General features: G+C 45.8%; 1 protein-coding gene across 3 annotated transcripts in view; it reads left to right on the top strand.

Moving 5' to 3' along the window:
• GRIA1 (glutamate ionotropic receptor AMPA type subunit 1) overlaps nt 1-21,838 on the top strand; it is a 121,517-nt gene that overhangs the window by 45,870 nt on the left and 53,809 nt on the right. For all 3 annotated transcript variants that reach the window (XR_011681691.1, XM_071443406.1, XM_071443405.1), the window contains exons 3-5: nt 9,854-10,093; nt 12,156-12,340; nt 16,724-16,777. Coding sequence is in view for 2 of the 3 variants with exons in the window: in XM_071443406.1 (XP_071299507.1) it covers nt 9,854-10,093; nt 12,156-12,340; nt 16,724-16,777 (479 nt within the window). In the remaining variant the exon portion in view is untranslated. The remainder of the gene's footprint in view (nt 1-9,853; nt 10,094-12,155; nt 12,341-16,723; nt 16,778-21,838) is intronic.

Below are 21,838 nucleotides of genomic sequence, written 5' to 3' on the forward strand. Positions count from 1 at the left end.
ATCAGTAGGGAAGGTGTTTGCTTGTAAGTAGGCACGTCAGGAAGGGATCTCAGTGTTTCCCTAATGTTAAGGATGCTCTAACATTCTTCTCCCTAAGCCACACATCCCATTTTCCAGGCTATTTTCTCAGTCCTACAGCAGGATAACTGAGAGGCTCCTAGTGCCTTCACTGGCCTCTGTGTAGGGTTGATGATTTTTTATCTTTCATTAGCAGAAATCTTTACTGTGACATGTCAAGCTCTGAAAAGCCTTTCCCAAAGTTTTGCTTTGTACTTGATACCCCCTGTCACTGACATTAAAGGGATTTGGTTGCCCAAAGGTCTTTGAGGCAAAAGATGTGTATCTGTGGTCACTTTATATAGCTGGTGATGGGCTTTGCAGCTTCTCCCACATCTTGGTCCTTTGCTCAGTTCTGTGAGCTTGCTATGGGAGATGATTTTTGTGGATCCTATTGCAGGTTCAGGAGAAGCCTGTAGCTGTAAAATCCCCTCTGTCATGCTGGTAAAATGGCACAAATTTCACCTAAGATTTTTTAGAAAAAAACCTCAAATTCCACTTTATTTGTGCTGAAGGTCTTGCTGGGTAGCCAGGCTGATATTTGTTATTTTGTGTCACATTCCCAAAGGGGCTCCACATTTACCCACAGGTCTGTGGGAGCAGTGGGGCAGGGAAGTGTTCTCCCAGTTCCTGCATCCCCACCATTCACATCACTCAGAGGCATGGATGTCTTCACCTCCCACGAGGGGGAACTGGCCTCTGGAGCTGCTTGCAGCCCTGGTTTAAGCATCTCCCCTCTGCAGAAGCTCCATCTGGGCACCCTGACTGGATGCACTTCATGTAAACTGTTTGTTCCACCACCCACGGCGAGCAACTCACACAGAAGTTCCACCAGAGACCATAAAACTGCAAACCATAGGTCCAGATCTCACCATCTGTCACACTTCTGCCTCCCTGCTCCCCAGACAACACAGTCTCCCACTGAGTTTAAAAGATCTCAAGCTTAAACTTGTTTGTTTGGGATTTTCCACCAAACCTGGTGCTCTGAGGCACTGCAGAAATCAAAATGTTGTAACTCTTATCATTTATTGTCCTCGCAGTGCAGACAGGATTAAAGCTGTTCTAATGAGAGGGAAGAAATGGTAATATTCCCCCTGACATTAAGTAGCTCTGAACAAAGCTATGAGCACAATGGAACGGAACATTAATGTGAAAAGGGAAAATAAAAACCCTACAAGATATTACTGTAGCAAAGAGCCACCAGGGGAGGCACTTAAGGCCACAAAAACCAGCACTCTCAGATGTCAAAGGATCTTGTCATTCTGCACCAAACTCAGCCCTTGCTGAGATGTTAAATAGGTTTCAAAACCATTGGTGCTTTCACAGACCTCAGGTGAGCACAATGTGCAACCAGGTAGCACAAAAGGTTTATGCTCTAGGGCTTAATCCTTATGTGCTGAGTAGTTTGTTGGGTTTGTGCCTTTCTCTCCTCTTCCTAGAAAACCAAAGGCTCCAGTGACTGCAGGAGGGGTGGCACTTTTGGGGCAGTGATAGCACAAGTAGGTTTTGGAGCATCTGCTTTGTTAACTCAGCAGACACCTGTGATGTAGCCCTGAAAGTGGATAGAAAATGTGAAGGTTTATAAATAATGTGCCAGCTAATGGGTTTAGGTACCTCTTGCCACTTCAAGCCCCCAAGGACATGATGCTCTGTCCTGTGTGTGAGAGGTTCTCTTTGAAGGGTCCTTGTCTTTGGTAAATGTAAAGTTCTGCTGACAGTTTCAAGACAGACCCTTACAAAATCTCCACCAGAACCTGAGGCTTGCACTGAAGTCTGAGGCTTTAATGTCTATGAACCAATATAATGTATTAGGGAAAGAAAAGAAGCTATTGAAGACAAAATGTACTTCATCTGCAGCAAGACCTTCTCTATGTGACACATTTGCTTTCTGCCACTGCTTATCTTCCCCTCTCCCACTCCTCACTCCCCTCTTTCTCCTGTTTTAATAATTCAGCACTTACAGCCCAGAATTAAATGCTGTGGTGAGCTGAGAGTGTGCTGTATACTCTATTAAGATGCTGGTGCTCTGTTCTTTCCCTCTGTTGTTGTTCATGTTTCCCAGCAGAATCCATACCATGATCCTCTACTTAGTTTCCCTTGTACAAGAAACTGTACAGCACTTCAGAAGGACCAATATAATACAAAAGGCCATCTAATAAAAAAGCAGAAGGAAAATTGGTTCAACCCTCATTCCTCATCTCCTTTTACAATGTCGCTGTCGCTTTTCCATTTGTAGTAATCTTGCTTTAATATTTATGTCTCTGCTTCAGACACAGAGAGTTCAATGAGGACAAATTATGAGTTCTCAATTTCATTGTGGAAGGTTAGGTGAGAGCAGGGATCTCTGGTCTCCCTGAGTCCATGGGTCCCATGGGAACATCCATCTGCAGCTGGGGGCCCTACAGGGATCACTCCTTCCCTCTAGAGTGGCTGCAGGGGAGCTCGAGGTGAGGGTTGTGGGGTAAGAGGGTCCAGGAGCTTTTGCAGAGCTCCTGCTGCTCCAAGGGAGCCCAGCACAGCAGCATTTTCTGCTGGGCTCTTTCTGGACACAGCAAAAAGCCAGACTGCCCAGCAGACCTGATGACAGTGTCAGGCAGTTCTGGCACATCTTTAAGGTCCCTTCCAAGCCAAACCATTCAATGGTTCTAGGATTTTCAAAGACAAAATGTCCCGCAAAAGGCTCTCAGAAGTCTGTATCCCAAATGGGTTTGTTAGCTGTCCCCCAGAAAGGAGCCAGACTGACATGGAGGAAAACACTCCCATTTAAACAATGAGACAAGGTGGAAAGGTCAGATTTTTTATTAGAGCTGAAAAATGCAGAGTTTTTTCCAGGCACCTGAGCCCTTTTGCACATCTTTTCTGGTTTTAAGTTATGAAAGCAGGGCCTGCAGTGGAAAAGCTGTGGCTCAAGTATGGGACACTGGAGAGATGGAGGCAGTGGACAACAAGAGCCTTGCACAGCTCGAGAGCATGGCACCAGTGCTTCCAGCTCAGAAAGGGGCCTTATTCTGGGTCTGAATGAGCACAGTGCAAAAGTCAGCCTCTGACCAAAGGGACTGGGACAGATGGGCTCAGAGAAAGCAGTTGCCTCACAAGGAAAGATCCAAACCATGATTAGTAACAAACCTGACACAGAGATGGCAATGGACCCCTTTTCCTTACACATAATCTGATCTCTTAACCACAGGATCCTCATTAGCCAAACTGTCCCTATTAGAATAATAATCTAATTCTACCCACAGAAGAAATGAGACCCTCTTAAGGATGCTTCTGATCTCACTGTCTTCTGCATAGGGATTTGTATCTAATTCCTATTAAAAGTGATCAGAAGTAGTTTGTGTTGACTGTAAACCCCTCAATATATTTAATTCTTGGTTATATGTGACTCAACAAAGTATTAGCAACCCCAAAGTTGCTAAAGCACTTTTAAAAACAAATAAAGCAAGCAAGTAGAATCTTGACACAAATATCATCATTTCCCTTCTTTCCTTATTTCAACAAGTTCAGTGACCTCAAAACCTTTGATATTTGATTTTTTTCTTCTGTTTTGTAGTCACACTGGATAAGAAATACATTCAAAGACTCTAGTAGAAAAATAAAAAGAAGTTTTGAGATGTGAAGTACACAAGTGGAGGAGCAAGGACGTTCAACTGGCTCCTTAGAGAGATTAAAGTCAGCTCCCCATGACTGTATCTTCCACCACCATGATTTTAATTCAAAAGTTCACTTAAATAAATGAGCGTCCATGTTGTGAATTTTTGGTGACCAAATCACCATGCTATTTCTGTTTCCTAAAACTCAGTGGCATGTGAGAAAAAAACCCAAATCCAATTTGATCTCAAAGGAAATTTATCATTTGTCAGCCAGGCAAACTAAGACTTATTTGTTGTGCTGGCAAACTTCACTGAAAAAATTGGAACTATCAGCATTTGCATTTATAAGCAGCTCTTCAGTCACAGATTATTGTTAAAATATGAGAGAAGGAAAGCAGATCTTTATGTAAAAACCAACACTACCTTCCAGCTTCCAGGATCATTAGAGCAGCAGTGCAGGGAAATGATGGAAGGGAGCACTGTTCTGTACCTTTTGTATATCTGAAACAAAACCATGGATTTCTTGTGATAGCACATCAGCCTGATTTGCAGTTGATCAAATATGTGGGACATATCTGCTGTCAGCTAAACACACGAGTGGAACAATGGGGGAGTGTAGAATCTGTTTGGCTTTCCCCTGCTGCAGAAATCTGTGGGAACATGCTGTCGTTGGGATGTGCTCTGGCACCTACGCCACAGAGGAGAGCTGTGAGGACAAACATTGGGGAGGAAAGCTGAGCTGAGCCTAATTGCAGCAGACACCAGAGCTCTTTCCCTGGAACCCCACCAGCTTTGCCAACCTGATGTCAGGTTCTCCATCTCAGTGTAGGGTCGCCTCCAGGCAGGGCACGCTGAGGATTAATTATGCATGCAAATCCTCCCTCCTCTTTCCCACATGTGCACAAGCACACTGCAAGTGAGCAAAGGGAAGCATGTGGGAGCTGCTTCTTGACACCAGTGTTGTCAGTGAGTGTGTTCTGCTGCGAGTGAGGGTGTTGGTTCTGGGTCCCAGGAGGTTTGGGCACATGGAGATGGTATTGGGGCTGCAGGCATTGAGGGCTCATCTTTAATAGCTTGCAGGGGATAACTGACATAACTGACATCACTGTTTTATTACCCTCAGAGTCTGGCCACACTTACCTTGCAATTTTTAAAAGGCATTTTTTCATTTTGGTGTGTGCTGGGTTGAGTGGTTTCAAAGATTTCTTCTTATTTTGGAATCTACATTTTCACTAATTTTTTTTTGTTTGGGCTATGGGGAATCATTTGGTCACACGTGCAGCTCAGCATCGTAGGAATAGCTTTCCTGGAGAAGATGCTGTGTCCTCCCTCCTAGATGCCATGATCTCCAGGGTCAGGAAGGTCTCTGAGATCTGGCAGGGACCATCTGGCCTGCATGCTCCCTTTTGCAAGTGAGAACATGAGTCATTTGTGAGGAACATCTGGGGATATTTCATTTAATCAGGTTTTTTACCGCTCTTGTGGCTTTGGGTATTAGCACTGTCTCTGCTACTTCTGTTCTCTGACAGAGGCACATGCAGCAGCTGAATCTCCTAAGAGTCAACTGAGCCATATTATTGGCTCCCTCCAGGGGTAGCTGGGTGAAACTTAATAGTCCATGAGATAAAACAAGTCAGTAGAAATGATCTAATGTCCCTTTCTAGTCTTAAACTCAGTGAAATGGTGAAAATTCTGCTTCTAAAGGAGATGGCAGATGAGCAGTTGCCAGGATCTCCTACCAGGCTTCCTCCCCAGCTGTGTCCCCGGAGAGCAGTTCCCTTTTTGCAGTCTTGTTTGCAGATTCTCAGCAGAATGCACAGTTTTCACTGCTGGAGACCAAATCCTCATTTCCATCCTTCTGTGCAGCCCATTTGCCCTTCCTCCCGCCTCAAATCCTAAGACTATTTCAGCCCCTCTTTGTGGTGATGGTTTCTGAGAGAAACTTTTTGGGTTATCTTCTTTCACCAAAACCTGAAAGAGATATCTGATTTATCTGACATCTGCCTTTCACCCTCAACAACGTGGATCACGTCAAACACCCACTTTTAAAACACCTCTGACTCTCCCAATGCAGAAATCAATCTTGCTCATCTACTCTCTCTGGTTAAGAGCTGCAGCCAAAAAAAAAAATTCTACCATGAATTTTTACAGACTCAAAACATCTCTTTTGCTTTCCTCTCCCACAGAGAAAATGTGCAATTTAAAGTTGTGAGTGTTGATGTATTTACTGATGTATTTTTCTCTTTCTCGGAAGCATCTGCAAAGGTGGCCAGAGCTGCCTCTCTCCAGCTCCCAAATAAGTGTCCTCTCCTGTGTGTGCTTTCAGTAAAATCAATGTTTCTCTCTGATGTACATTCTTTACCTCGAATATTTCCATATGAAAAGAGAGCTTTGGAGAAACACTGCAAGGACTAGAAATCCCGGAGTCTGTGGATTCCAAGTGAGTGAATCACAGATGCCTTTTTCCTCATCTGAGTTCAAGGGCACATCAGCTCCCTGATGGCTACCATTCCACAGGGAGAGAGGGGCAGTGTCCCCTGCTTGTTCTACCACATCAGTAGCTTTTTAAGTAATTAACAATGTATTTTGACTTTTGCTGCAAGTTAGAAAAGTTTTCAGAGCAGTCAGATGAGCTCTGGCCTCACCTGGCTGCCACAGGCACTCTGCAGAGAGCAGCTGGTTGTCACTGGATTGTCTCTTCAGCATAACCAGGTGACAATCTTGTTAATGCCTCTGCTTTTATCTAATTTTCCTTGATAAACAGCACTGGAGATCTCAGGGAGAAATCCTGTGCCTGGAGAAGGAGGGATATGGGGTGTCCCTGGTGCCTGGTGCAGCACACACTGGGAATGCCTCAGCCACAAATCCCAAACAAGAAATCCCAATTAAACAAGACTGATCAGGGAGAACACAGCAGTAGGTTATCAATCATTATGGGCTATATTTTCCAAGGGCTACTTTAGAGGGAAACTCTTCTGTAATAAATTACAAATTCAGTGTAGGATCCGAGCTCAGGTACAGCCCAGAACTGACATTCTCTGTCCTTTCCCACCCTGCAGCCCAGAGGCCACAAACAGCACATGCAACCAGCCACAGATGTCTGCATTTGCATCCAAGCAAACCCTCCTCACTCGTGCTCACATCCTGGGATAGGCAAACATTTATGCTGCTGGATTTCACCCAGATTCCTGCCTGCAGGAAGGAGCTAGAGGTGGAACTGTCCAAATTCAGCTGCTGGAGCTGCTCTCCAGGCTGAGTGCAGCTCTCCTCTGCAGGAAAAGATGGGCTGGGGCCAGCTGCTCACAGATAGCCAGCACAGGGCTTGGAAAGGGTGATGCTATTACCAGCCAATTGACCAGAAGAGCTCAACTTCTTGGACCTTGCATTCCAGTACAATCCTCATCCCTTTTATGTTTCTCAATCTTTTTAGAAATCCATCAGTCAGAGGCTAGTGACTGCTCATCACTACAAAAACAAAGAGAACTTAAAATATTTGCTTCCTCCACTTAAGGTTTACAATTCTTAGTAGTGGATTATTAGGAAGTTGCAGAGCAATCAAATGAACACAGAATAATTAATAAATTTGCTTCATAAAATGATTAAAGGAAATGTAAGGAGTTCCAGCAATCTCTTAGTGTATTAAATAGCAAGCAAGTAATTTCTTTTTAGCTTTGCTGTGTAAATTCATTTGGAGCATCTGTAATTTAAAATAGCCCTGAGATTTACATAATTTTGCAGCCACTGCTTTTACATTATGCCATGTTCAATCCTAGAAAGGTGGCTGCAGCTCTCACTCTTCATTCTTCCAGATTAACTGACACAAGAGTTTCTTTATTTTTCTTTGGGAGATAACTCTTGGTAAGCATTTTTTTTTTCAAATTATCTACCTTGTCCATGGCCTCTCTTATCCTGCAAATACAAAGCAAGTGAGGGTTCTTTCCAAACTTACTAATGATAAAGAGTGTTCACTTTCCCAGTTGTCTTTGGTACAATCTGTTTCAAATGCTGGCACTGATGATGTCTCAGAACAGTGTAGGAGGGAAGCCTGAGCGTGACTGAGCCACAAAGTTAAAGAAAAAAAAAAAATTTAAAAGGATAGATTCCTTTTGAATAGAAAAGAAATCCAAGTAAGCCATGCCTTGCCTAAAACAAAACAAACCAAGGCAGCTAAGTTTATTGTCTGGACTATTAATTGTACTGGATTGTTCAGCTGTCCTGAAAATGTCTCTTTAATCATTCAGTGAGGCTGAAGCCTGGGTCTCTGGAGATCACGTTCTGATCTCTCACATATGGTATCTCACACCCTTTATTAGACCCACTGCTCCAGCCACATGGAAAAGATGCTCAGACTATTTCCATCTGTATCTGCTGCTTTTCTTCCTGGATGTGTCAGTCTCATGATGAGGGCAGTGACTCCAGCTGATACAGACACAATTGCTGATTGCAAAGAGAGGCACTGCTGTGAACATAAAGAGAAGAGGGGGTTATTTCCGTCTCAGTTTGGGCTTTCTGAGGCGTCCCTGCCCTGCAGAACAGCAAATTCCCTTGTGGGAGGAAAATGCTGAGATCACAGGTGCTAATCAGTGAAAAGAGGATGAGCAACCCTGCGAACAAACTGCGGGACTGGGATGCCCAAAAACTGGGCTCAGATCCAAGACAAAGGAAAAAATTTCTTCAGTCTTATGAGATTCCATTCTCAGCTCTCAGCAGCCCCACGAAGCCTGGCTGCTTTGTTTCAGGGGTGAGACAGGAGCAGGGACTGCTCTGCACAGTGGGAAGCAGGATTTCTTGCTCTTCCCTCTGAATGTTTGGTGCTGGCAGTAGCAAAGTGAGGAACATGACAATGGCTCAAAGCCAGCCAGAATTGACTTTGGGTCCCTGCCAGAGGGACAGAGCTTTCATGGAGCCAGCTAAGGGTGCAAGAAGCTTGTTTTTAGGAGGCTGTCTGCAGCCACACATGCAGAAGGTTGGGTGCTGGCAGTTAGCAGCAGAAATCAGGGGATTCCCAAGCAGTGCAGAGCACTTGCCAGGGGACCCCAGAATGTCACATCCAACTCCTCAGCCTGCACTGGCGTTGGGAGAGCGGGCGAGTGATGTGTGAAGTGTCGAGTCACTATAAGTGTCACAGCCAAAGGTCTTCAGAGTCAGAGTGACAAGAGGAGGAAACACTGGTGCCAAGAGTTCTGACACAGGAAAAGTGCTGTCACTGCCACCACCTCCAGCTTGGAGATTTATTGATGGTAACTTGGGATGTGCCATAAACAGGGGTGATATTGAGTGAGTCTGACTGTCTCAGGGGCTAAGTTTTACAACACAAAGTGTGAACTTTCTCTGTCTCGCTGAGATCCTCAGGCATTTTCCCAGCAGCTCCCAGGATCTCATTAAGTGCTCTGCAGAGAAGGGCTCTAACCCAAGGGAGCCCTTCCTGCACAGCACAAGGGCTGAGATAGACAGACAGACAGACAGACAGACACCTGCCAGGGAACCCAGCAAGCCCTGCTGGGGGAGACCTCCCAGGACACTGCTGGTACCTCACTGGGCTCACAGTGGTTTCCTCACAAAGTCTCCATGGCTTTGTGAGGAAACCAGAAATTGCCAAAGTTGCGTTCCCAAGTACCAACACACTCCCAGTGTCAGAGGCTCTGACTCAGAGCCAGCAGCTCATGCCCCAGGACAGATCCCCCTGGAGCTGTGCTGTGCCTGTGTTGAACCTTGGTGAACCTTTGCTGAGATGCCCTCTGAGCGTGGTTTCCTCAGCTGCTGAGGTCAAACCCATGGTTTCCCTCTGGAGTTATTGGCCACAAAGGGCTGTGCTGCTGTGCAAAGGCTTTCCTTCTGCTCCCTGAATGCATCCAGGGCTGCAGCAGCCTCTTTCTGCTGAAGGGTTCCCATGTTCAGATAACTCATTTTACTCCAGAAGTGGCAAAACTTTCAGCAGAGCCCTGGGGACACTGATTTTATTCTTTTGAGTAATTTCTTCCTATCAAAAGTAAAGCAGGTCCGTGGAGACCAAGAGCAGGGCACTCCATGGCCACAAGCCCTGTTCTTCACAGGTTGCCTTCACCCACCCACCCACCTGGGGGAAAATTATCCAGTCCAGAGAGAGCCTGCAGCCTATCTCAGGGAATAGGTTTATTTTGGTGACATTGCTGAGAAACCACCTTGATTTTCTGCCCTCACCCCCTTCCCCTCTGCCCCTGCAGTCTGCTCCCAGTTCTCCAAGGGCGTCTATGCCATCTTCGGGTTTTACGAGAGGAGAACCGTCAACATGCTCACGTCCTTCTGCGGGGCCCTCCACGTCTGCTTCATAACCCCGAGCTTCCCCGTGGAAACCTCCAACCAGTTCGTGCTGCAGCTGCGCCCCGAGCTCCAGGACGCCCTGATCAGCGTCATCGAGCACTACAGCTGGCAGAAGTTCGTGTACATCTACGACGCCGACCGCGGTGAGTCGCAGCTCCCCAGGAGGGGTTTGGAGCCCCACATTTCTCTGCACAGAGAAAAGCAAGGCACAATTCTTCCCAATAGTATTCTTATCTTGTTTGTTGTGCCTGTGTTTGTGCCGAAGTAGAATGCAATGTTGAGATTGTTTACCCAAAGTGACGGGGTTTTGTCTCCTTGGCCTATCAGGGCCGAGCGTGTCACCCTGATTTTTTAAGATTTTTTAAGCCTTCTGATATTTACATTCTTGTAACAAACTTTCTCACACACTTTCTGTAAATAACTGATTGGTTTGCATTCTTTTTATGGAGGAGGAGAAATTTGATGGACTGTTGGTTTCTCCAGTGTCATTGAAGAGGTGGCACTTTCACCCTCCAATCCACTGTCACTTTTGAAAATCTATAAATGTTGGAGTCAGAAAATAAACTTCCCTTTTTTCACCTTGAGAGCAGCAGTGTGTGTGCTCATGTTGTTTTGTGTCCTGTAGTGACACAAGAGTGTGTGTGTGTGTGTGTCAGGACTGTGGGCTGACAGTCATGAGATTCAGAGCAGTTGTGTGCAGAGTCGAGTGCTTGGCAGATTCAGTTTAGATATAATGTAATATAGTATAGAATAATACAGTATAATAAAGCAATTAATTAGCCTTCTGATAAGATGGAATCCTCCTCATCATTCCTCCTTCGTCAGGGCCTTCTCAGCACAGCTATAGGGATTGCCAGGCAGATAAAGACACTGGTCTAGAAAGAGTCTTTATCTCCAAAAGTTGTGGGTTTGGGTCAACCTATGCCTTCCCTGTTGTCTGTTCTCTTCTAAATATCCCTTTCTGCTGAAGGTGAGCATTGATCTAAAAGAAGCATCAGCCTGACCCAATGCTGTGTGGGTGTGGGTGTGTGTGGGTGTGTTCATGGGGTCAGATCCAAGCCCCACCAACACGAGGGAAATACCTGATGTGCAAATGGTTTGGAATTCAAAATGTGGAAATTGTTTCTATTCAATAGGTCCCATATTGAACTGGGCTGTCAAACTCAAGGGCACTGAGTCCTGAGTTTAGAAACATGAACAGACACTTGCTCAGGTCTCACCTAAGTCCACAGCCAGGTGTGAAAGGTGTGTTTCTGGCAGATAGCTTGGAAAATTCCTAATTCCCCATGTTGGTGCATGTCAGTTTTCTATGTAAAAAAACAAAAACCCGTGTGGGTAATGGAAGATGTTACCTAACTTTCTAAACCACAAACCACCAAAGGGCTAGAGAGCTCACTGCTCCATGATTCAGTTTTCCCACCCCTCAGATGCCTTCAAAGCTCCAGGCTTGGAGCTGCAAGCAAAGCAGACTTGGAGAATAGGGCAGAGGTAAGGTGATTCACATCTCTGTCCTGGAAGTTTTAATTATCCCCTGAAGGGACAGGATGGGCTTTAGAGACAAGGAGAAGGCATGAAAGCATCCCACCTGCTTTCTGTTGTCACGAGGCATGGGCGCACAGAATATTCCAAAAGCACAGGGTTCTTTAGGGTTGTCCAGCATGATTCCAGAGAATTGCTATGTGCATCTCCTCTAGAAAGTTGTGAATGTAATTTAAGCAACATAATTCTAAAAGTAATGGTCTCCTGAAGAGATGCTGCTGAGAGAGGAGCATGCTGAGTGTGACAGTGTGCTGTGATTGATGAGGGTGTCCCTAACCCGAGGAGCACACAGCCTAAGCAGATCAAAGATGAGAAGAAAATCAAATCATTGAGAGAGAAATCAAGTTATTTGGGGAACAGGAAGACAGGGATTAGAGTTCTTATCTGAATCCCACAGCAGGGCCTGATCAACGAGACTGATTTGCCAATTACAAAGGAAAATCAGACCTGGAGTCATCTGTGCCAGGCCAGAAAAAGCAGGAGTCATTAATTCTAGCCCAGATGGGGTTGGATCAGATCTAGACTGTTAGCTGCTCTCTATAGTTCTGCTGCACTCTCATGACTGACTCCAGCCTGGCTTGAGGCAGCTACACAGGCTGCCAGGAGGATGGAAAGATGCCATTGCACAACTGAAATCTGGCTCTCCCCCTTCTCTTCCCACCCCAGGGTTGTCAGTCCTGCAGAAAGTGCTGGACACTGCAGCTGAGAAGAACTGGCAGGTGACAGCTGTCAACATCCTGACAACAACAGAGGAGGGCTACAGGATGCTCTTCCAGGAGCTGGAGAAGAAGAAGGAAAGGCTGGTGGTGGTGGACTGCGAGTCTGAGAGGCTGCACATCATCCTTAACAAGGTTGTGCTGGTGTGGGCCTTCTGGGAGGGGTCTTGCATGCAGGGAAGAGTTGTTTTTCCCTGGAGAAGTTCTCCCCATTCTTGCCTGATCCTGGTCTCCCTGTGGCTCTCATTGGAGCTGGGGTGTGTGCCTGCAGCTGCTGGGCTCTCAGGCATTTCTCTGCTGTGTTACTGGGGAAACAGGAAAGCTGCAGGAATAGTACAAGCTCTCATGAATTCATGCTGAGTGAGCTCCACTGCTCCAAGCTCCCTCCTTGTCTGACTCCTTTGCTGGGCCCTTTACAGCCCCCTGCTCCCCAGTGAGTTTGCTTTGTGCTAATTCCTCCAGGCAGTGTGCACAAGGTGTGGCACCTCCTGATTCTGCAGAGTCTTTCTCCAGTTTCTGAGTTAAGCTGGAGGTGTGCATTGGCACTGCCAGGTTCCTGGTCCCACAGCCTCCATGTGCTGCACCAAATTCTCACACCTGTGCCAGCAGGACAGAAGGATTAAGGTACATCTGTCCTGAATATGTTTTTCTATGGACAGGAGACAAATACAAGCCCGGGGTAGGTTGTGTCCACACTTCAACTCCAGCCACGAGACATTTCCCTCTCACACCTACAACCCTTTCAGCACTGGAAGGATTTGAAAAGAGCAATTTCCACTGCTTTACTCATCATAATCAGCTCACTCTTACCTCATGCTTCCCAGGTCTCCCTATCTAAGGTACCTTTCATCTCTATCTCACACTTCAGCTGCTCCCTGTCTGGGACAGGGACTGACATTTCACCAGATGCTCAGTGATGAGCACAATCCATCCTTGCTGGATGTCTCTGGGTGCTCCTCTGTGATGTGGAATAACAAAGCAGAGAGCAGGTTGTAACCTCAAAGCCAAGGTTACATTCATGAAAGAGAAAACAGGTTATTCCAGAGGGTAAAATCTTCTCTCTGGCTATGGAGCAGCTGTAGTTGAACAAAATTTTGGACAAGACCTAGGCAGTGAATTTGGCTTTTCTTCAGAGTATATCAAATTTCTAGGATTAATAGTGTCAGGCTTTTAAACCTGGTTTGTCTAAAAGAAAGTTAAGTTGTAAAGCATTATCTAGTCTTCTTGAGATGAGCAGGAAAATAAAGCTTTCTTTCAAAGTTCTTCACACGACTGGAGCAAGTGTTAAACATAGACATAGGAAAAGCTATTTGTAAGAGCACTAAAAATCCAGATACTGTGATTATTTGTTTTGCAATACTATAAAAAATATCAGTTCCCAGGGAGAAGAGGTACAAAGCTGTGTTTTACTACAAAAATTACAGAGCAATTCCAGCAGCCTGGGAGGTAACACTCCGGTGAAGGATGGAGCTGTGCACAACTTTTTCAGATGTGTGTAGTCCATTTTCATCCTTTTTAACATTCTTGTTCCAAGTCCACCAGGATTTCTGAGAGCAGAGGTAGTTGTCCCAGTGTGAGAAAGTGATGCCAGATTTTTTGTAGTATACAGATGACTGGAGGGATTCAAAGATAGTGTTCAGCTCATTATCATGTGAAATTCAGCTGGGACTGTATCTTGGGCTCTAACTTGGGCTGCTGGCTGGTCTCTCAGCTCACCACACCAGCAGCCTCTGTGGAAATGTCACTGTGCTGTTTGCCCTGTCCCTCTGACTGTCTGAGATATTCCAAAAGCTGCCTCAGCCTCTCGGGGACATTTCAATGCATTTATCTTCTTCCCTGGCAAGCCCATCTCCATCTCTCAGTGCCAGTGGATTTGTGGTTTGTGCTCCACAGTGAGCAGGAGAGCTGGGGATGGCTGCCCAGCACCTGTGCCTCTCACACCCCCACTGCTGCTTTTCATTTTCCCTCCATACGCAAAACACAAATAACACCAGTGACTCCAGCAAGGCAGCCCTCAGCTGTGGAGGAGCCAGTTAAAAATGACCTGGCTTCTCTCTGGGAGATTTCTGTGTGTCATGTCTCAAGGATTTGATTTGTCTTTGCTGAGGTAGCTGTCATTTGTGAGCCAGGCCTTGGATCAGGGCAGGTTGCCGTGGGGTTGTGCTGTGTAGCCTTAATGGGATAAGTACTGGGTGGGTTGTGTTCCATCAAAGCCCTCTATTGTTTCTTCCTTGTCTCTCATTAAAATGAGTAACTGGAATTTCTCCTCTGCCAGTGTTTCACTCTGAGAGGATTTCTCTCTAATAGATGTCAAACTCTCCCATTAAGAAGTGGGTAATGAAACCTAGGTGGCCCAAGTGAGCAATCAGCATGCAGCCCAGCACAGCCTCTCAGCACAGTCAGGAGGAGTGATAAATGCTATTATAACCTCAGCTTGCTACTGCTGTCCGGACACATTAGGACTGAGCAAGCGTTTTAAAATAAATTAAGATCACAAATAACTGTGTAAAACACAGGAAACGAGCTTCATAATTCAGGTGGATGGGCTGTAAGATTAACAGCTCAGGGAGAGCTGGATGGCAGCCCTCCTCGGTTCATCGGCTCTGACACCTCATAAAATAACAAAGGAGAGCTGGGGCTGGAGGAGCCAATGCCAGCTATTGTTGACACTGGAGAGAAGGGGAATTGGATCATAATTCTCAGACATCCCAGTGCACCAGAGATTCTCCTTCCTCCTGCAAGGTCTGGGACTTGCAGCAAAGGTCAGTCTCAGCTGATGGATGGAAAGGGACAAGTTTGGTCTGGTTTTGCTTCTTAGATCAGGCAGTGGAAGACACTCAGAAAACCACCCATAATGAGGTGTATATCTTCATAGCTTTAGGTAGACAGAGGATTTTTCTGAGAGCTCCAGACACCTCAGCAGAAGCCACTCTGAGGGATCCTGTGCAGGGAAGCTGGTGGAGCTGGCATTAGCTGTGTAAGGAACTGCTTCTAAATGAAGCCTTCACTGGCATTAATTGCCACCCCCACGTTAATGCTGAGAACCAGATGAGTTTTATTATGCATACAAGAGCACTTCATCAGAGAAGGGCTAAGGCAGACGAACCAGTTGCACGGAGCAAGTGTCAGCTCATTTATTATCCATTTGGAAATCCCTAAATGACTGCTCACGATAACCTGGGAGTGCTGTCCCATGGGGAGGATCACTCCCTGCCCTCATCTGACACTTCTCAACTACCTGCTGCCAGCCTGGTACCAGAGACAAGTCCTGGGTACACGGATTTCTGGCTGAATCTGCAGTAGTTTTAGGATCAGGTTTCTGGCTCTGAGGAGCTTTCTGTCCTCACGGCAGTTTGTACAGATTTTGCCTGTGCCTGTTGGCAATGCAGGCAGCAAATCAGAATCAGTTTGTATGACAATGGAAATAAGAGGTAGTGTTGCCAGCCAAAAAACCTAATGGAAACAGCAGAGTTCTCTCAGAAACTGGCAAATCTTGTGTACAGGCTTTGAAGGCATTTGGGCCTTTTTTTTCCCACTTTCTTCTTTCTGTTTGTAGAGTGGCTCAATTGCAGATGGTATCTGACTCTAGTAAACTAGTAAGAATTTAACAGTGCTGCTGGAAATCAATAGAGAGGAATTTCAGGGAAAAATGGAGTCAGCAAGAATAATGAAGACTTTTAGGCGTATTCTTTCTGTACTCTTTTTAAATCAAGGGAGGAAAATACACAGGCCATTGGATCAGTGCCTCTGTTCCCCCCAGTCACAGGCAACAGGTAGAAAAGGAAAAAGAAAGGAAACTTTTCCAGGTAACATAGAAAAAAACCAGTTCTTACAGGTTGGTAAGCAATTGTGTTGATAAAAGAAAATAAAACCCTGACTCTGCTGTGTCAGGGACAAAGGAGTAAGTGGCAAAGCACATGTATTGGGACACCATCCACATGAATCTATAAATTATCTCAATGAACATGCAGGGGGATCCTCTGTGGCTTGCCCAAACAGCTTCATTCTGGAGATGTAGTTTGAAACTCCACTGGTGCACGAAAACTTACCCATAACCTAAACTTCCAGCCATCTCTCCCAGGCAGGTGCTTGCAGCAGGGGCTGTAGCTTGGAGGATGTGCAGGATTGCTCTCTAGTCTTGCTTAATATTTCAGTTGCATTCATAGGACATAGGGACTCCAACTCCCCATTTGTTCCTTTGTGTGAAATACAAATCTTGTTAAGGCTTTTTTCCTCCCTGAACCTATAGGAAACAGGTTGGTTTGGTTGTTTTCTCTCTTTGCCTGTACAAGGTTCTTGGGGATCTTGTCCTGTCTAATTTCAGATTTGCTGCTCAGGTTTCATGTGTGAAAGCTCTGGCCATCCTCTAATAAGATTGGGAACTTTTCTTTTGCTATGTCTTCCTGCTCACAGCTGAAGGGTCTTAGCAAAGAAAAATAAGAGTGAGAAAGGGCAGAAAACTGACATTCATCTTCTTTAGTTAATATCTGCTAATTATCCTTGTTTTTTATCTTGCAGATCATCTCTCTTGAAAAAAATGGCAATGGGTACCACTACATTCTGGCAAATATGGTGAGTTACCCTAATTGGTGGGGGTTTTTTCTATCTCTCAGTTTTGTAAAGCACTGTATTTATAATTCCTGAGCTGTACACTCCTTTTCTCATCCACCTTCTAGATAACAAAAAACAGCCAAGTCTTTTGCTGTGCTCTCCTCATGGAGTTTTCTCTCTTGAGCCAGGGTGATTATCTGCAGGGTATCCCCAAGTGTGCTGGGGTTTTGCAGTGGTTTGACCTTGGCTGGGTGACAGCTGCAGATCAAAGTAATTTTATCACTCCCCCCTAGGTGCTAAATGAAATCTGACTGTCATGGCTCTAGGGAGAGAATTGAATGCAAAGATTTCTTTAAGGAAAGGATTCTCCCTTGATGCAGGGAGGTGCTGCCTGAGGACAGGGCAGCATTGGGCAGTGGCAGGACCATCTTTCTGGAGCAAGTCTCACAGGAGGATGGAAACTTTCTTTGACTAGGGAGATTAGGGGAGAGGCAAGAGAGAGAAATTGAGGTTTTCCACAGCAGAACTCCTACCCTCTCCTCCCCACATCCATCCATCCAAGAGGATGCACTGCAGAGGCTGGGCTGCTGCTGGCACCCTGGGATTCCTGTGTCCCTGTGGGGTGAGCAATGTGCAGGCTCTGGACCTGTTCTTTCAGCACTGAGCAGCATCTGGGAGGCAGCACGTCAGCCCTGGGGTAATTAAACTTTAAACTACCAATTAGTCAAGCAGTTGCTGCCCTTCTCCTCTTCTCAGTCCCAAGATAACTCTGTAATTTACCAGGCAAAAATGGCCACATCATTACCCTGCAGTGCCCTGTACTGACCCTGCACCCTGTGCTGGCTGCCTACCGTGTAATTACAGAGATTAAAATGTTACCTTGTGCAGGGGGGGACATGCAAAATTACAGAGCAGCCAATAACTTCAGCTGCTAATTTAAAAAAAAATTATTATTTGCCATAACCCAGGTCCTGGATGTTTATGAAAGTCCCTTCATTAAAGTTAAGCAGGAAAGTGAGCTGGAGTCACTGGAGTGAGAATGTCTGTGCAATTTTAAGTACACCCACACAGAAGGCTGAATGACAATATCACCTCTTCCCCCTGCACAGTTTCATGAGGATAAATGCATGAAAGGCACGAGGTGAACTGAACTAACACTCAGGTGTAGGAGATTTGAAGGACATTTCTTAGGATAACCACGCTCCCTCACCTTCACCCAGAGAAAAATACACTTCTCCCATCTTTAATGTGTTTTCTCAGCCTTTGCACAAATGCTGAGAGGACAGAGCTGGCTGGGAGAGGTTGCATACTCAGCCAACAGGGTTTATAAATAATTAACTTGGAGCAAAAGGCTTTTCATTTCTCCAGCCCCTCTGCAGGGACATTCTGCCTCCACTGCAGCTCAGTGGAGGGGGCCTTGGGTCCCACAGTGTCTGACAGGATCACCAGAATTCACTGGTGTGCTTTCCAAGCAGCTTGGATTCTGGGGAGAAGGAGCAGAGTGAGAGGAATTCAAGCTTTACCTTTGGTCTTTCCTGCTCCTTAAAATCCAGCATCACCCAAGAGCCAAAAGTCAGAGAGGGGAATACTTAGAAAAAGAAAAAAGACTAGAGGATAATCAGACAACATGGTAAAACTATTAAAAAAAAAAAATCCTGGCACCCCTCAAGGTTAAGAAGGTCTTTCCCAGGGCAGATTAACATGGGCAAGTTCAGACACCAGAAGCCAAATCAGCTCCTGTAATGTGCTGCACCACACGACAGCTACTGGATGATGGGTTCAGCAAGGAGAATGGCAAAAAGGCCCTGAAGATCCCATGTTTCTGAGACCACAGGGCAGCAAGAAAGGACAGCAAGCCTCCCTCAGTGGGGATGGCCAGGGATTTTATAAGAGATTGGCAGAAGCTGGCCTCTGGCAGGGTTGAACCCTGGTGCGAATGCTCTGATCCGAGAGATCACAGTAGGTTTTACCCTCTTCTGAGGACACCTCATGGCTGGATTAGAGCCTCCAGAGGGTGTAGCATGCTGTAATTTATTCCCACTGACTCACACTCATAGTGGTAGACCTCAAACACCCCTCATTTTCCCCTGCAGACATGTCCTAGGATGACAGGGCGTGCGTTGCCCACGCACACTCCCGTACCCTCGTGCGCGCCCGCGTGCCTGGAGAGCAGCCCTGCTTGGGGAAGTGCCTCCCTCTGGAGCACTGAGTCCTCAGAGAATAAATCAAGAGCTAAAACCTGGAAGTGTTGGGTTTCCAAATGAGTTACTTTTCATGCCCTGTGCTGGCTGAGGCAGTCCTGAGTTAGGATTCTCACTCTGTGTGAAGATCAGGTCAAGGGAATCCTCAGCCCGTTCATAGTCACCAAGTTTCCTGCAGTAGCTGGAGAAAGGGGAGGAATTTCCAACCCCTGCCTTTTGCCTGACCTACTTGGGCATGGAAAAACGGGGACACAGTTATGGAAATTATACATTGAAAGCAAATATTGGGAAATATTTCTGGGTAACCCCACTTAAATTCCTTTTTTTAGCTGTATGCTTGTTCACAGCTATACGGAGCCAAGAAATCCAAGCAGCAGCACACCACTGCCCAGTCGCAGCAGCTTCAAACTGCTGTTCCATCAGGAATGCAAAATGAGTTTGCAAGGCAATGCACAGGCTGAATAAGGTCTAAAAAAATCATCCATAGGCACATTTTGGAATGGAGGAATTCCCTGTCTGGCCACAGCCAATCCATGGGCAGTCACTGCCTTGCATTAGCCTTGCTCTGTGTTTGCCCAGCAGTTGCTCAGGGTGAGCTGTAGTAAAGTGCTGAGCAGAATTTGACAGCAGCAAGTGAAAGCTGGTATTTCCTAGCAGGAACAGCTTTCTTTTTCAGTGAAATTGCTGTTGCCAAGGTGAGACAATAATATTTCTGTGGTCACAAACAAAATGAAACTATTCTGCACCCCAGGCCATGGGCAAACATCCTTCTCTGAACGTGCTACACCTGCTAAAGACACAACTTCTCTTGTCTACCCAGCCCTACCCATCCCATGAAGGTCTCACTGCAACATCCCTGCCAGGGGAAGGGTTTCTGTGAACATCCCTCCCTGTCCTCCAGCCAAATTTGGCACTCCTCATGGCTTTTGCAATCTGATGAAATCCTGGTCTTTAACCAGTACCCATCAGAGTTACCCCAATGAGCTTTTACCAGAGCAAACCTGGGTATTTGTCAGGTGCACTGGCAGTTTGCAGTCATCTCTCTCTCTCTTTTCCCCTCTGGAGCTCAAAGACATTTGGCATCTTTTAAAAGTGTTTGTTTCTGTGAGTCTCATTTTTCTAAGCTTTGTTCTCAGCCTTTGAGATCATCAGTTCTAGCAACCACAAAGAGGAAAAAAAAATACAGTCAATATTATCAGGGCAACAAGCTTAGAAACTTCTGGGATTCCTTTCTTTTGATGTTCAGGCTTTTTGCCCACAACCTTGGCTTTGTGTATCTGTTTGTCCTATTCCATGGATGTGAGCTGACTACTGTCAGGAGTGGGAGAGCATCAGCTTGGGCAGAGAAAAATCTTTGTCATTAAATAAGGGACATTCATGTGACCTGTCTTTAAAGGAGAAGTATGAAAGACAGCTGCCACATTGAGTGTTTTAGCCTCTTTTTCTTTCCTGGTGCATTAGTCCCAGTTGTTCTTTTAGCAAGGGCTGGTTTTTTTGAAGATGAATAGGTAAGTGTACAAGATTGCTGATGGCAGGTGTAGCAGGAAAAACTAAAGATAAAAACAGTGTTGATTAGCAAAGATAAGCACTTTTTCCTGTGCCATTCTACATCAGCCTGTGTCAGCACTGAGTTAGACAGTTTCCCTTTGCTGGCAGTTGTGGTGCTGGTGGAGGTTACCAGTGATGCCTTAGAGAACTTAGAAATAAAATAACACACTTTTGAGAAAATATTACTATGGGAGGTAATATAAAGGGAGGGTATATAAAGGTTGGTCTATATTGGAGGCCTCTAGAGGAAGAGATGGAAAAATGTTCACAAAATGCCCACTATCCCATGGGGTGAATGCAGTGTTATAAGTTTAGCAAATTAACATAATTGACAAAAATCACCAATTAGGAGCACAAGAGGTGATGCAATTTTCCCTGGTTCAACCATCTCTAAATCCTCCCCCCTCAGATGGAAACTAAGCTTTGTTTATGAAAATGTGTCTCGAAGAGCTGTTTTTCACCCTTGCATTCCAGAAAGAACCAAGATGGGATTGGGGTCTTGGAATGTGTTTTGTCTTTCTGCCTAGGGAAAACTAGCCACAGATACAATAGGCCACACAGCTACAAATACATATCTAAAAAAATAGAGAATATATTTAAAAAAAAAAAAAATCATTCTGCATCATCATTTCCCCAGCACAGCAGCTTTGTCTGCAGAGTGGCTCCTGCAGGAGTCAGACAAGATGTGCTGGGTTTGTCCAGTTCCCCTCTGGGTTGGATGGGCAGCTTTGATTTTTTTGCACCTGAAAAACAGGAGGAAGAACTTGTGCACCACCAGGGTTGAGACTCAGCAATGTGAGACCAACACTGGGTGCAGAGAGGGAAGAGGAACCCTCCCAAATTTGCCATCCACAGGCAGAGAGCAGCTGCCCTAAAGCAGGGCAGGATGCCCACACCTGCAGCAGGTGCGTGGCTGTGTGGGGAGGGTTGTGGTGCCCAAGCAAGGTCTGTGCCTGCCCCAGCAGTGACACCTGGCCCTGCCCAGCACAGGGGGACCTGTGCCACTGGCAGTGTGTCTGTGGCTCCATGCCCTGCTTGCCTGGAGGTCAAATGTTGTAGTTCTGTCTCCCATCAGCTTGAAAGCTGCCCTGTTTATCTGAGTCTCCTGCCCCCTGAAGCGCTGCTGGCTGCACAAACAAGGGCAGCAATGCTCAGGTGTGAGTCACTCACTGATTTGAAACTCTGTTCTCTGGGGTTTCCAGGAGGATGTGTACAGCATCTCCTTCTCATCCTGGCAAGATCTCAAGATGCAAAATTTATATTCTGCTATTGGGAAAAAAGTGTCCTAAGTTACTTTTAGGGTTCTAAAATTATGCCTGTTAGACCTTTCTGC

Source organism: Agelaius tricolor, unplaced genomic scaffold (genome assembly GCF_023055355.1).
Source record: "Agelaius tricolor isolate 1412-34295 unplaced genomic scaffold, bAgeTri1.0.p SCAF_18, whole genome shotgun sequence".
Lineage (NCBI taxonomy): Eukaryota > Metazoa > Chordata > Aves > Passeriformes > Icteridae > Agelaius > Agelaius tricolor.